General features: G+C 37.5%; 1 protein-coding gene across 8 annotated transcripts in view; it reads right to left on the minus strand.

Annotated features, from left to right (window-relative positions):
- Nucleotides 1-15870, minus strand: part of ABLIM1 (actin binding LIM protein 1) — a 209576-nt gene that overhangs the window by 88709 nt on the left and 104997 nt on the right. For all 8 annotated transcript variants that reach the window (XM_075026467.1, XM_075026461.1, XM_075026462.1 and 5 more), the window contains 2 exons: nucleotides 9863-10046; nucleotides 7147-7256 (listed from right to left, as the gene is read on the minus strand). In XM_075026467.1, the coding sequence (XP_074882568.1) occupies nucleotides 7147-7256; nucleotides 9863-10046 (294 nt within the window). The remainder of the gene's footprint in view (nucleotides 1-7146; nucleotides 7257-9862; nucleotides 10047-15870) is intronic.

Raw genomic sequence — 15870 nt, forward strand, 5'->3', positions numbered from 1 at the left:
AATAAATTATTTCATTTTAAATCAGAATTTTAAATTTTAATTTTAATTATATCCAAGTTAAAAATCCAAATGGGATCTGAAAACAGAGAGAAGAAACTCGTTTTCCTTTTCCTATCTATGAACAAAATCAGGAATGATAACATCTGCCATTTTAAAAATCTTTAAAAACATGGTGATCCAAAGTAAATAGTTTTATAAGCTACAGACCCTTGACAAACCAGCAGTTCCAAAATTAAAATATATTTTAATGCATCTACTTTCTTCATGTGTCTAGCAGATTTCAGGTAGTTTCTTAAATTAAAAAAAATCCACAATGCTATTTTATGCATTCTAATTAAACTTCAATTTCCATTCAAACAGAGCTTGACATAAATCATGAGGAAAAACAGTCATTAGGGAAAAATATAGATGTTAAAGAATATGACAAATTTATGCGGAGCTATATTAGTTTACGTAAATGTGTACAGATATGGAATATCCCCATGCTTATCAATTAGCCTTTTATAATTAAAAATCTAAATGTAAAACAAGATTAAAATCAATTATTCTAATCAAGGTTTCCTGGGTTCTCAGGTAAACCATGATTAGAATCAGTGATTTAAATCACAGTGTTTGAAATCAATCCACAATGATGTCTGTGGTATGTCTTTATTCTATGGTAAATTAAAAAAGACATGAGTCCCTTCTGTCAAGTCCCCAAAATCCTCAACTGAATCTCCAGTGCCTGTACATAGGTATGCAGGCTTTAATGCCACAGAGATATGTGAGTGTTTCTGTATCTTTAGGAAATAAGCCAGGAATTATGAAACAAGAAAATCTTTGTGTTATAGCACACAAAAAATATTAAACCCTTAAGGTTCAAAATTATACAGAGGATTTTAAAAACTACATTTTTAAAATGCATGTTCAAAACCATAATTGTTGAGCCCGTCTAAGTTCCCCACTGCATTCACTGATGTTTATGGATATTGTGTGTATTAAGGCAAAACTGGGCTCAGTGTCTTACACTAAGGCCTGTCCACATCTGTGCCAAGTATTTGTACAATACCTATATATACTAGGTAGCTTTGACACATAGTGTGAAATTGTAGGATATTTCCTAAGAATTAGCTCAAAATCCTGTGTTGGATGTTGCTTAATATCCTTTAAAGCCAAAAATCACTGCAGATAGCTTGCTTACAAATAGCCAGCCAACTCTTCCCCTTCATTTTTTAAGTCTTTTCTGTGGACTTGAAGGAATTTTCTGACAGCTTAGAAAAGAAGGATAAAGAACAAAATAACGAAAACTAAGTCAAATGTGGCTAAACAGTTACAAATCTAGCTGCAGACTTTTCACAAGAACTAGGATTAAAAGGAATTTTGCAACCATTTTATCCACTCAGCTAACTTCTAATGGAGAAGTTTGTGATGCCTATAAATCAGCTCACACATTATTTCTGAATACTGGCAACAGTCACCTATATCTTTATCTAATGAAAGGACAGTTATGTCCCAAATATAAAAGTGCATTAAGAATTAGAGAGTCTTTGAAGGAGGACTGCAAAGCAAATTTGCTGCCTCTCCATTCTCATTCTTCATTGTTTCAAAAACAATCTCGCTTCCCCCTGACTTTCGGGGCAGCAAGGAGATTCTCATTTTTTCCTGGCCACCTTTTTCTTCAATAAGTAAGGTATGTTGGCTCTGCTCTACTTCAACATTACCAGAAAGCTTGCTGGAAGTTTCAGATATTTACTGGGAGCTTAGCTGCAGGTTATTTGAAGAGATATGGCTATGGAATAATTAACAAAGATACCTTTCTCCCACAAGTTCATTAAGCATTAAGCTCATTATTTATATCACAATAGAGCTAAGATCCCCAGTTGTGAGCCAGGATCCAACTCTGTTAGACTCTGTACTGATGGGCATGAAAACATTTGTCCCAGAGAACTTACATTCTTTGAACCAGAACATAATGTGCAAAACAGACAAGGACAAACATGCAAAACAGTATTGTGAAATCTCCATGTGGATGCCGGCTGGTCAGGGAACAGCTGCACCAAAGATTATTTATGCACATGTAACACTGGTCATTTTGAAAACTCTGGTCCACATCTTGGCTGTACTGTAATGCTCTTAACTCACTGGAGAGGCTGTTACAAAAAAAGGGGAGTTGAAATATACTCCCCGTGCTTCTTTCCAAACAGTATCATCACTGGATATCTTGGAATATACAGGACACAAGTATCTATTTCACTGAAGAAGAGGAAACTGTGAGAGTCTCCACCATCATTTTAAAAGAAGATTAATTTTTCAAACGAAAACTCTTGATAGCTAATTGCAACGCTTCAGTTTCTTTTGGATAGGGAGTTTTTTGCTATCCATCTAGAAAGCCCACTTTTCATTTGAAATGCAATTTCTTAGTTAGTTCATGCACACCACTAAAATGATCCAACATTTCAGCAAAAAGGTATCAGAAATAACTAAAACTTCCTAACCAGCACCCAGACAATGAACCAACAGAGAAATGTCTCAACCTCAGGTAGGGAAATAACATAACACTCTTATTACTGAAGTGCTTTATCATGGAAATAGTGAAGTGGAATGCCTAAGGGAAAAACCTCTGTTTGAGGAAGAGGGAAATTTATTAAACTGTGGTCAAAGACACATAGTCTCTTCAGAATTTCAAAGATGACCCCCGAGCCAGAAGACTGCTGGTTTGAGTTCCACCAGAGCAGACTGGTGGCAACAAATCACACGCCCACCCCAAGCGCAGGGAATCTCTCTATGGCTGCTCTGCTCTCAGCTGTACTTTTCATGACACCTCTTGTGCATTCAAGAAGAAATGCAAGCTGGCGTGGTACTTTTTTAAAAATGAAGGTCTGCCTAAACGAGGGAATTTTTTGTTCAAATGTCCACATCAGTTCACTTACCAGCTGCCTTGTTGACAATTCACTGATAAAATCCACTAACGAAGAAGTATGAAAGAGGGTAAGCCTGTTAACATGGCCAGCCTACTTGCCTCTGCTTCACACACTAATGCTAATAGAAATCCAGAGTGTGTACCCTCAGTCACTGCGCATTTGGCCACCAGGGCAACAAAATAGTTTGAGATGCTGGGGCCTGGAAAGACATATGATAAAGATCACACTACTCTTTCAAAGGTACCTAACCCTAAAATGGATGAAGAACAAGGATTTAGGAAGACCTTAGGTTCTTGAATTTCTCCTTATACAAGTTAAAACTACACAAATATTCTAATTTTAATGACTTTAGCATCAATAGGTAAGGGTCAGGCAGTAGTACAGTACTTGGGACTGCATCATCTAAGCACCATACCATCTTCAATTTGCTTATAACCACAACATACTAGTAAGCTACGGCAGTGTTATTTTTTCATTTTGCTGGTAGAAAACCGCCCCTTGAAATTTAAGTACCAACCCTGATATATAAAATATGTATGAAAAAAAACAGAAAGCTACACTCACAATTCCTAGGTGCATGGGAAGTAACCACTAGATAAACATTCCTCTGACGACATGGAAACAATGAACCATGAATCCCCAAACAACACAAAATAACAACAACAAAAATTCAAAAGTTTGGCTTTGACTCTTTTTCACTCTAAATTACAGCATTAAATTAGGAAAAAACCCCATATAATTTGCAGATTTTTAAAGGTGGCCTTCGAAAACAGTCTACAGAATACGTGATACAAAATGCTGAGGGACAATGAAATAAGGCTATTACGTATGGAGGAGAGATACAATACAGGAGACAGTAATTAATAGAAGGTAAAATGAGGGGAGGCGGGGGGAAGCAGGGCACCCATCACCAAATAGCCAAGCACACAAGTTGCAGTCTTGCCTAAAATTCAGAAATAATAGATGCCTATACAACTGCATCTCTGGAAAGCCAGTATGGACTGTAACAAACACAGGTGTGCTATCATGTAGCTAGAACACAACAGAAAGTAGAAAGAGCTTAAAACAGTACAAACCAGGCAATCATGATGTTGTATACAAAACCTGGACACTGTTTAAAACATAAATAGTAATTACCAGGATACACTACTTATATCACTCCTTTATGGGGCTCCAAAGAAAATAACTTCCTGTCTTTGGCAGAATCTTGAAAACCCTGAACTACCCAAGCCATCAACATCACACTTTTAGTCAGTGTTGTCTAGTTGTGCCCTGCTTCTGTGCTGCTCTACATCTGTCCCAGTCACTTTGCTTTACAGATCACATCTCATTTATCAAGCTGTCATATGAAATAAAACAATAACAAAAATGAACACCATCCATTTCATTTGTCTGCAAAGCTATTTACAGGTATTTGGTATTAGATTTCCTGCTGAATGAATGAAAATCCCAAACCTAGTGCACTGTGTACTTCTAGCAGTGCCTAAGGAACAGGGTTGACTAAATTGTGAATTATAATTACTCTATAGCATCTGTATACTGAAAAAGACTGTCTTAGCAAATTAGAATAAAAAAGGAGTCACTGAAATGGTTCTTCAAGAAAATAGCTATAACTACTCCAGCTAATACATGTGCAGTGAAAGAAATAAATTATTAATATAAATAACAGAAATAAGTACCATGGACCCAAATAATATTAAACAAAAAAAAAGGAAAATTAATTATTTGGTATTTTTGCTTCTGGCTTTCATTAGTGTGCACTATAAAAGAGTGCAACAATATTCAGGTTCATGTTATTCGAGATGTTAACCCCTGTATTTAGAGGCATCTGATTTTCCTTGAAATCATCCAAGAAAAGCTGTCAATAAGCCTTTCATTTATGTGAAGTAACAGACATTAGAAAATGGCACGTCAAGATTAATGCAGACATTTTAGTGGATAGAAGGCTTCCTTTTACATTACATAAACCAATCAAACCTGATATACCTTCAGTCTATTGAATTTCCTCACATCCAACTTTCTTTGTTTTAAGGAAAGCCTCCTCTAGTAATCTACTTGGAAGTAATCAGGGGAAACTGACAGCAATATAGGATATAAAATAGATGCTCAGCATGAATGAGACTCTCTTCTAAGAGAACTTGTATTAAAAAAAAGCAAACCTGTCAAAAAAGGGCAAAGCATTAGAAAAAATTGATGTGTCTGATTCAGCCAGCAGGAGAGACATGGAAGCAATCTGGAACAGCTTACACTAATGAAAATTTACTCTTCAGTGCCAGCAAGAAAGACTTCTCCATATCTTAGTCAACTTTTGCACAAACCTAAAGCAGTAGCTGGCATATCTTTGAAGACAGAGGACACTTCATTAGTATTCTTTTAATTGAGTTTTTCTCAACTTATAAACACATGCTGGTCTCACTTTTATTTGTCTGTTTTGGACAGACATTTGCTCTAAAATGACAAGAAACTCTATTCTATAGCTTTCTGCAAGTCTTTATCCATAAAAGTACAAGATGCACAGTAGCAGGTACTTGTAAACTGTTAAGAGCAGGAGCTCTCTTGCTGCGTGTACTGGTAAGGCAGTTTGCCCAGCAGGACCCGATTTTTAATTAAAAAAAAAAAAAAAAATCTTATCACAAGTATCAGGGAAGATTGTTTTATAATCCTTGCTACCTATGGCTTCAGTATGAAACCCAAGACTCAATTCAAGCAGAGACTATGGCTATGAGGAAGTGACTCCAGCTCTTTCACTTGCTCACTATCAGACAACTTCAGCCCACCATTTGCTAGGAGGCATTTTGGCACCTGGAGTCATGTATCCAGGAAGCCGCCACACTGCTGGACGAGTGCGCCACTTTTTGAGAACCAGATGTAGTGTGATCCAGCTACTTTGATCACTGAACACCAGTTGTTTGGGAATCAGTGCTGTGACACGCTCAGAAAAAGAACATCAGTACTGTCCAATACCTCTATGCCTGGCACTTCCCTGTCAATTATGCCTCCTAAATATCAGTAATTCGAACAAATACAATTTCCACATCATTCCTTTATCTCAGAAGGATTCGCTGGGTGCCTGAAGTACCTCATACACCTCTGTGTTGGATTGTAAGTTTTGTAAGGCTTTTTTCAGGTTCCTAAATTCTTCCTTAAGTGATTAGGCCTGTGCATTTTCAGCTCCAAATCTACAGTTACAGCAGAAAAGTATCACTTAACAGACAGAAAGGCATGGTAACAAAAAAACGTCTCTCATTTTCCATTTTGCTACGTGTCTGATTACATGTTCTCAGGCAAATCAGATAACCTGAGATTCCCTTGACTTGCCCACTGAGCACAAACGTTATCCAACTTTGCCTTCACTTTGCACTTTATAATCCTAGGATCTCAGACCAGTACAAAATACACAGTGTATTCCTGAAGGAAACCAACACTGGTGGAAAACAACCTAGTGTTCCAAGGAAATCTCTAACCATTCTGAATTATAATACTGTACTGGGTAAATCATTACAGATTAGAGTGTTGAGTACAATCCAGCAGTCACAGAAAGAATCAGAAATCCCCAAAGATTTAAAAAAACTAACTACCAGAGGCAGAGATTAATATCAGTAATTTACAAATTATTTTTTAAAAGCATTAAAACCCAACAGCAAACAAAGTTAATTTCCCTCCCAAACTTTCTTCATTCTCTCTCTTTCCCCTTAACTTGCTCTCTCTCTTTTTTAGAAAAGGTTTCTTGAGGTTCTGATCAGAGTATCATTGTGGTATTAGTCTACTGGAAGCATAATCCTGGTGATACTCCTTTTAAAGGATAATTTAATTAAATTAGAGTGTTAAATAGTACAAGAAAATTAATTTCCTCTAACTTTGTCCTCCTTTGAATACTTAAACCTGTGCAATTGTACATGAAAAAAAATGGAATCTATCAACTCTGAAACCTCAGATTTCATCAATTAGATACTTTTCCAGTGCCTATAAAGGAAAATCAGGCCTTTTAAAAATCCAGTCTTTGGGGAAAAGTCATTTGTTCATATTGAAATGTGTAAGTGTCTCTTCCCACCTGTAGTACCAGACACTTTTAATGAAGGGAAAAAAAAAAAAAGAAAAAACAATGGTTCTCAGAGATAGTTTGCGTTTCTAAAGGTGAGGAAAAATTAAAACAAAACAAAAGAAAAGATTGCATTAAGTTAGTTTCAACCAAACATTGATGAACCTGGGAAAGTGAGAGGCTTCAGAAAGAAGATGGCATACTTACTGCTTGAGGGAGACAATTCTTTTGGACTGGAGGACATTGGCTGAGCACACATCTGACAGAGACAGTCCCTTCCATTAAAGGTAACTCGATCGCCTGGTGGAAATGGACGCCTGGAGAGTTAAAGAGAAAAATGTATTTTAGCAAAGGTTATGCCAGAAATTTTCCTCTGTTCTCTATGGCTTGAGTTTGCTGCCTTTCGCCAGTGCAATCAGTACTTTACAGAAACTCAGACCAAATAGTTTCTGCAATGTGGCCTTGGCAAAGCCAGGCACTGGAAGAAATCAAATCTGTGGATGCAAGCAGAGCAGAGGTTAGACTTGCCTTGTATTTTGGTTTTCAAAAGTTATCAAACACACTTTATCTAAAGAGTAGACGACAGTGAAATCCGCTTAGACACAACAGCTACATTTATGATAGTCTCAGCATGATGTTGTGGATAGCAAATGGTACAGAAGAGAACTCGAAGAAGCGGAATTGGTCTTGAGGTTAGTGAAGGAATGTGGAGCTAGTCACTCATAAATACACTAATTTCATCTGTATTCAGCAATGAAATATATGACTACATTACAGTGGATGTAGCAGTTTGCAAAAAAATTGAGATGTTATCCACATTCATTCTCTTAGAGATTTAAAATAGGTATCTACATTACAGAACCACCACTGTAATTGCTACCTGTACAGATGGTGCTAGGAGAAAGGTAAACGCTGAATGCACTACGGAAATTTGAGATTATTTGCTGAACCCAACAAAACGTTGGATTTGCTTAACCCAACAAAATGCGTTAGGCAGAAGCTGACATTGCTGTTAACTCTTATTTGGTGTATAAAACAGAGGATGAACAACGTTTTTTTATGAGCTTTTCAGTAAAATGAGAAGGTTTAGTAACTCCAAATCTTTAGTAAGTAGCTTCAGCTGCTGAGTACAGACCCCCCTACACCACACCTCACTCCAAAACAAATGAACATCTGCTCGTTTCCACAATATAAAATGTTTAAGGCATTGTTCTAGTTTCCTTTCCACTGCCATTCCTAAGCGGGCCATAAATAAATCAGCAGCAATACTGCATTGCATGAATCTATTCCAATGACTCATCTTTTGTTCATTCAACACAAAAAGATGGATGCAAGTCAATGTAGAGAATATTGATGTCATGTTTCATACTGTATCATCTACTTTCACACTGTCCTTAGGAAAATAAAATGGAAACATACACATCATATGATTACCAACATGCAGAAATTCACACACTTTTTAAAACCAAACGGAAAAATTATCAAAATACTTTCAATAGAAAAGGTGTTGAAAAACGTACCAGGCTATAGGACAAAGTGCTACTCATCAGAGATAGCTATGAAAGATTAAGGTAGCAGCTGGCAAGTCTGCCACACTAATACTCAGGCACGTCATATGATGGGTTCTCCAACAAGGCAATATCTCAGAACGTAGGTTCTTGCCTTTCTTGTTCATATCATCCTCCTGCATTAAGTTTCAGACAATTCAACTGCTGTCAGATTCTGATTTCTAGAGAACTCCACTATTTCCCTCCAAGACTACAAAGGAACAGGTCCTGTCTTTTGAGTTGTCCCTCTCTATGAAATCTGCCTACATCTCTATGTGATGCTTGTTATGTGTCCCTCGGCCATTACACTGAAACTTATTTAAGAAAACTTCTGTTTTACTTGCAGAGCTCAGAACTGCAGAAATGAACAACCTGATGGCCATCTTAATTCCAGCTTAGTAAATAGTAACTACACACATAACACAGTTGGCTTTCTGTAGAATCATGATGGCACCATAATATCACTGTACTTCTGCTTTATAAGATTGTTTTTACTACTATAAAAATGTGCCACTTCTATAAAAACCTACAGAAGTTTTATTTCCCCTAGTGTACCCAAAATATTATCGTGATCACCATAGCAATAAGGTACATGCTAAGACAGCCTAAATTCTAGCATAGTCTCAGTGCCTACAGCCAGCTAATAGAGAACACTATGCACAGGGACTTTGGGTTGAGTTCAGGCTGTAAAGCTGAGCTGAGATTTTCAAGTATAGAACTGCTCAAATGAGCAGGCTATGAGAGCATGTGGAATATTTGTCCAGTAGTCTCCTAAATTCTGAATTAACATCTTAGTGAGACTTTAAACAAAAATACAAGTTAAAAATGCCACCTTTTGGTCCATCCACCCAGCCTCAGTTAACTTCTTTTTATTCCCTGTAGAACTGGGAACAACAAATAACATTTGGGAAGAAGAGGGGGATCACAGTTGTCCCAAAGCCATGTGTTCTTACATGATATGAAAATGAGTCTCCAGTATGTTTTCAATTGTTTAACTGTTCTTATAGCCCAAATGACTTCTCTATTGTAGCATGCAGAATTTTGCTTTACCTCATTTCTCCCATCAAGCTCGGTTGATCATCTGAACTCAACTTAACCCATGTACATTATCTCAACATGTAAGCCTGATACTCAATACTTCAATATGTGAGAGTAACTTTCTGAGAACAGGGAACTATATGTAACAGAGAAGGTGTCCCCTCCAAATAAATGAGTGGTATTTTGAAGACCCTCAAAATCAGACTTGCAGCAGATCTTTTCCAACCAAACGCCTCCCAAAGAGAAATGTGTCTTGAGACTTGTCTCTCATGGTGATACCTTTCTCCCCGTTTTCCTTGTACTGGTTCATGCCATGTTAGTTGAAAGGGATGACTTACTTGCAAACAGTACAGGCAAAGCAGCTTGGATGGTAAGTTTTTCCGAGAGCTGTCACTACTTCGCCTTCCACGAACTCCCCACAACCGTTGCAGCGGGTACCATACATACGCTGGTAATCCAAGGTGCAAAGATATTCCCCGTTCTTAATGAAAAAGCCTCCTTGTGCCAAGTCACAGCCACACACTGGAAGAAAAAAAAAAAACCACACAGATAGATTGGAAAAATATAGCTACTAAGGATGTCAGCAACAGCCTATGCTGCCGACAAATGAGATGACCCTGGTGGTCTTGCTTCCTTCTATCAGATTTTTGCTTTCTCCTCCTGTCACTACATGCCTTGACATCCCAGGAGATACTTGGTATTCTCTGGCTAGAAGAGAGCTTGTAATAAAGACTTTCCTTGGAGGAATCTACTTTATTGTAACTTTCGTGTACTTGGTCCTCACCAAGACCTCAGTTACCTCACATCACCCAGTTAATGCTGTTATCAGAGTTATTTGTACTAATGCAATGTTGCTTTCACTTCTGGGACTGGAGGTGAGCAGAAGAAAAGATGTGATTCCATAAATACAACAGATTTTACTATTTTATACACTAACATACATTTTTCCTGCAACCATATGCTTTAAGAAGCTTTCAAGGTGCTCATTCTTTTTGAAACTATGAATACTTTAGAAATGTTGTATGGTTCAGATTAACTCTTCCAGTCCTCAGATTACACTGAGTTGCTTCACCATCGTTGCATCAATAATTTTTGTTTTGCTTTAAAAAGTATTATCTTTCAAATCTTCAGGGTGATTTTACAGTATTAATTTAGACATAAATACTGGGAGAAAGCTGCAGTGAAAAGACAATCAAGCATTAAAAATATAGCCACATCTCCACTACATATACATTTCATGATATATGCAGCCAAACTATACAACAGTATACTGGACACTGAATAAAGCCAATAGGAAGAGTATTCCCCACCTGTATTCTCAACAAATTAATGTCCTAAGAACTACTATTACCTTTGAGTACCTAATCTGCATTGATCTTGTGTTAAGTCTTTTACATACTATACTCCCTGTACTTCATGAATTAGATAAACAACTCTAATATTTGGATATAGACTTGTGGCCATGTACAACTTTATTGGGAAAAATAATTATATCAGTAAAAGGATGAAGGACCAGTCAAGGATTTCTGTGACTTGGCAGTTTTTCTACTGTTAAATGCTTATTCACCCAAACCAAAACACATCAAAACCAGGTGCCTGTTTTGCTTTAAGAAAATATTCATAGTATTACATTGGCATTTCTGGTCGACACAGGAGACAAAGAAATCCATCCTATAACAGCCAACTCTTATGAAGAGAAAGTGCCATAGGAGATGGGAAACTGAATTTCACACTTTGGCTTTAGCTTGAGTTGAACAAAGGATTTGAACCTACCTATTTAACATCCCACAGTAGCACCAAAAATACTACTTGCTTCATGTGAGCTTTAAAAAGTCCTCTTTATTCACCTCAGTGAGAAAACATAAATAGGAGCTGCTAGATGAATTCTTAGACAAATATATACATGGCTGCTCCCAGGCATTTTGGTTTCAGCCACACCTACTGCTCCTCTGTATACTGCTGTATCTGTGTAATTCAGTAAGAGAAACTACTCTTCACAGCAGTCTAGGATGCTATCTTAACTCATGCTCTGCAAGCAATTCCATCTCACCCCTCTTCGTAACATTCAGGTATATTCAGATCAAATATCAGAAATATTGAATATCAGAAATTCTGATTATTAAGGAAAAATAAATCAGCAGGATTCTAGGTCCCTGCAGTTACAGAGTCCTTGAAAAATGAAAATATGAAATACAGAAAGATTTTCAGGGGACCTGAGTTCATTTCATCTCTCTGCCACAAATTCCAAGCACGATATTATGCACAACATTCGTTCCCTCCTCCATTATAATTGGTTCATATCTTATTAACTACTGCCTTGAAAATTAAAATTGCAATGTGTTTGGGGCAGGGATTGCAAATTCTCTGTCTGCCTGTTGCCAAGCCCTGGAGGTCTAATGACTGTTACTGTAACAATAATTAACAGAATAGCAATAAACAGAATGCACTAAAATGCAGCTTAGAATAAAAGCAGTATCAGTACTAGCATTTCTCTGGTTTCATATTTCTGCATAAAACAGTGTTAATATTCCATGTGCAAACAAATTACATTTCATGGTGGCATTAAATCCACAAGCAACCAAAACTCAATTATCAGTGACTTAGGAGAATTACAGAGAACTATTGTTAAGGCTCTATTATAATGCTGCCAAATGCTCCAAGCTGGTTTTCAGGTACACCTCCAGAAAAAAAACATCTTTCATTCTTCCGTTTTCTTCTACTGATCTCCATTTTGTTTAAAAAATTATTTTCAAACTAATGGTACAATATCATGTAAGTTAGGCAGAAGATACTGTGACCTCTACACCACATCATCTTAGACTCTTCCTGAGTTGTGGGCCATCTAGTCATTTTCCACTGGAGGTCCAGAGGTGAAACCTAAGCCTAGTTACAACAGGTTGGTTTTCTAAGTTACCTTTGGTGGATCCTTACAGTTAAATCATGGACTAACTGAGAATTCTACTTTAATGTCTAAAAACTGTTAGGGATTACTTCAGTATTCAGACTGTTAGATCCTGTGGTTACAGTGTATGAACTGGAATATTGTCAAGGAGTGGGGTCAATACTAGATGCTTCAGAAGCTGCTAAATTTCATCAAGAGCTATGGAGTACTCATGCGCCTATGTGATTATTTAAATTACACTTCGCAATTCAGCTTGTAGCTTTAACGTCCAAGTCTCTCTATATACTTCAGCTTCAAGCTAAAGACACTCAGCATGCTGCTGGATCTGCCTCAGAAGCTGCATATATGAACTCTGGCTCTTTACTATGGTCCCCGGTTCTACCAATGAGTCACCTTTTGAAAAACTCGTTTAGTCATTATGGCCTTCTCTACCTGTCTAGGCAATGGGTCTGATGAGGTAGGTTGATCAAAAGTAACTTTCAATGCAACCTCTGTACTAGCTTCTTCTGAAAATCCAGCTTCAACGTATCATACGGAGGTCTGTGGCAGATCATTGCTTGCAAAAACTACTACAAACTTTGAATGGAAGGGTTCATGCACTCACAATTATTAAGCTCTATCCCTTTTGTGTGGCCACAGGGATTCAAGCCTAGCGATGAAAATGGGGGATAGAATTATTTGGCAAGTCTTTTAACGACCCCAAATGCTATTATTAAAAAGAAGCTCCCTCTATTGCTCTTTTCTTTAGGAAGTCTCCTTTCCACCCAATCTCTTATTCTTTTTGTCAATAACTCAGAATGAGTTAAATTCTCTCATACTGGCAAGTCATGAGTTCAGGCACAACCAGAACTGCTTATGATGTGAACCACCAGCAGATGCATCATCTTTGGCACACTCACAGCAGGAAGCACACACCAACCTATACAAATTAAAGACAAGTCCTGGCAACCCCACGTTACAACAGATTTTTGCAGTCAATTTAGCACATGTGTTCCTATCACTAATCACAGCTTTAAAGTACATGGGCGAAACAAGGGTCACCCAGAGTATTAACATCCATGGTTGGAAAAATGCTGTTCCAGCCGGCTGCTTTCACTTTGACTCAAGAGATCAAATCAGAAAGGATGAACATGACTGTATCCACACTTGGTGTACAATGTGGTGTACAAACAAGGATGGGATTTAAACAGCTTTTCTTTTTTTTTTCTCCTTTTTGCAACAGTGCACAAGTCATGGTTCTGACAACAAATCCCCTCAAGCTTAAACATATTGCCTTAGCACACATATTTATGACCACTGTAGGAATACCACAGAAAAGATGGATGACGAATTGTGATTGTTTTTATTAAAAAAAAGACCATCTGCCCAGCATTGTTCATGCCACAGACAGCACAGGCAATGAAGAGAAAGCAGCTGTGATTGCTGCGTACGTACAATAAATCCTAATAGTGTGATCTAGGCAAGTGCTGTGATACAAGTATCATGTCAAAGAAAAATTAATACCAAAATGATGACAGTTTATAGGAAACATCAAATTATGTTCTTTTGGTTTTTTCCTATACTGATGGGAAAAACAACTTCAAAAGAATTACTTCGTGGAGCCAATAGTGACGCACAAATCATACTTGAGAAGGCAAAAAGCAAGAGGTATTCTGTAAACATCCGTCACATGGAAATAGTTCTACAGGAGAATAACATTTCCCCAAGACCCTTCCTACTCAATATGATGGAAGAAATCCAATTTTACATGACCAGAACCTCCCTTCTGAAACAGGAGACAATGGGGAGCATTTCTATTCCTTGAGGTACCACAAACAGAGAGAGTAAAAAAAATCAGCATTTTTCTTTAAATGAAAAAAGAAAACCATTATCTTCAACAGCTCCTGGAGGAACTCAGCCTTCTTCTCAGAGTCTGTATATGAAAGAATTTCATATTCCAAACAGATGATTCTGCCTCTCTTGTGAATGGAATAAGCTGGAACACAGTTCTGCCTCCCACTGTATGGAAAACACCAACCTACTAGCTTTTTCTCTCTTGAACTACTCTCTGGAGCTACTATTTTGCACCCTTGGAGCACAAAAAGGTAGGAGATACTGTCAGTGCTGCTGTCAGCTCTCAAAGCTACAGGGTCTAACAAAATGTAGCTGCTCAAGTGTAATCCAACTGCCTGGGATCTCCAAGGGACCAGGACGATTCTTAAGCTGAGTCACTTCCAAGCTTTAATGCAGATGATGAAAATGAAGAGATCAGATTTTTTCAAAGTGAATGGAAGTAGAATTTGATCCTACTGAGCATTATATGTAGGATTTCCATAGGGTTATTGTCAGTGAGTGTTGAAAAACCGAGCCCTTCATAAAGTAACTCCATGTTGATGTTCATTAAAAATTGAAAAATTGTTTCAACACTGAAGAAACAAAACCACACAAGCAGACTACAAGCATGGGCTCTCAGTTTGCAGAAGTGAATGCTATTCATTAAGAAAAGTCTAATTATCTGTTTTGTCACCATGCATTAAATAATGTGCAAATTCAATTTCCTGTTGGGGTTTTATTCCTTTCTTGTATTTCTAAGCTTCATAGAATAATGGTGCTGTTCTCAAGTAGGGAAATGTTCATACAACATTTATTTCTTAGGACATAATGGATTTCTTGTTTGAAAGTAAAAACGAATTTGGCAATGTTTCAGTTTATCACCTACATCTAAGCAAATACACAGGAAAAATCTGGCTGGTTTTTTTTTGCCTAAGAGAGAGCTTAACAAATCCTGCATTGATGAAAGCAAGGTTCGTGTTCTTATTAAAATTTAAAGTTTCTACATTTCAAGTGAACTAAGTCTTTCTCTGCCTTTGTTTTATTCCTCTTATCAACACTTCTTGATGGCATAAATCATTTAAAGAATGAATGTACGTCAAAGTATCATCAGAAGACCACAAGAACAGTAAATCTCAGAAGCCATGTTGCAGCACTACAATTGCAGAAAGATTACAAGCCACCATTAGAAATTGCATACAGCTTTTTGCAAAAACTGTAACAGAGATCCTGATAACTGTTTGTCACAGTCCTGTCACTGGAGATTTTTTTTGCCATACACTGATGAGAGATGCATTTTGATCCAAGCTGTTTGGAACCGTATCCAGCATTCCCAGTGGCTCTAGAATCTCTTCTCATTGCAACAGATTGACTTTAAAACCAACCCTGGGAAGTCAAAAGAGCTTTATATACATGGACAAATACAGGTGATGTTAAAATCTGCTTTGTTATCTAGTGACCAGCTGGATGAAAGGATTAGCAGCTAAAATACCTCCTGAGCAAAAGATGAGGCTGCATTTCTTTCATCTCCTAAATCAGTCTGGGATCCCCCTGAGAAGCATCCTCTAGCCTCCAGCCAGGCCTTTTTCCTCTTCCCTTGAAAAACCTTGACTCTCCATTTCAAACACCTTGCCT

This window comes from Buteo buteo, chromosome 4, assembly GCF_964188355.1.
Source record: "Buteo buteo chromosome 4, bButBut1.hap1.1, whole genome shotgun sequence".
Lineage (NCBI taxonomy): Eukaryota > Metazoa > Chordata > Aves > Accipitriformes > Accipitridae > Buteo > Buteo buteo.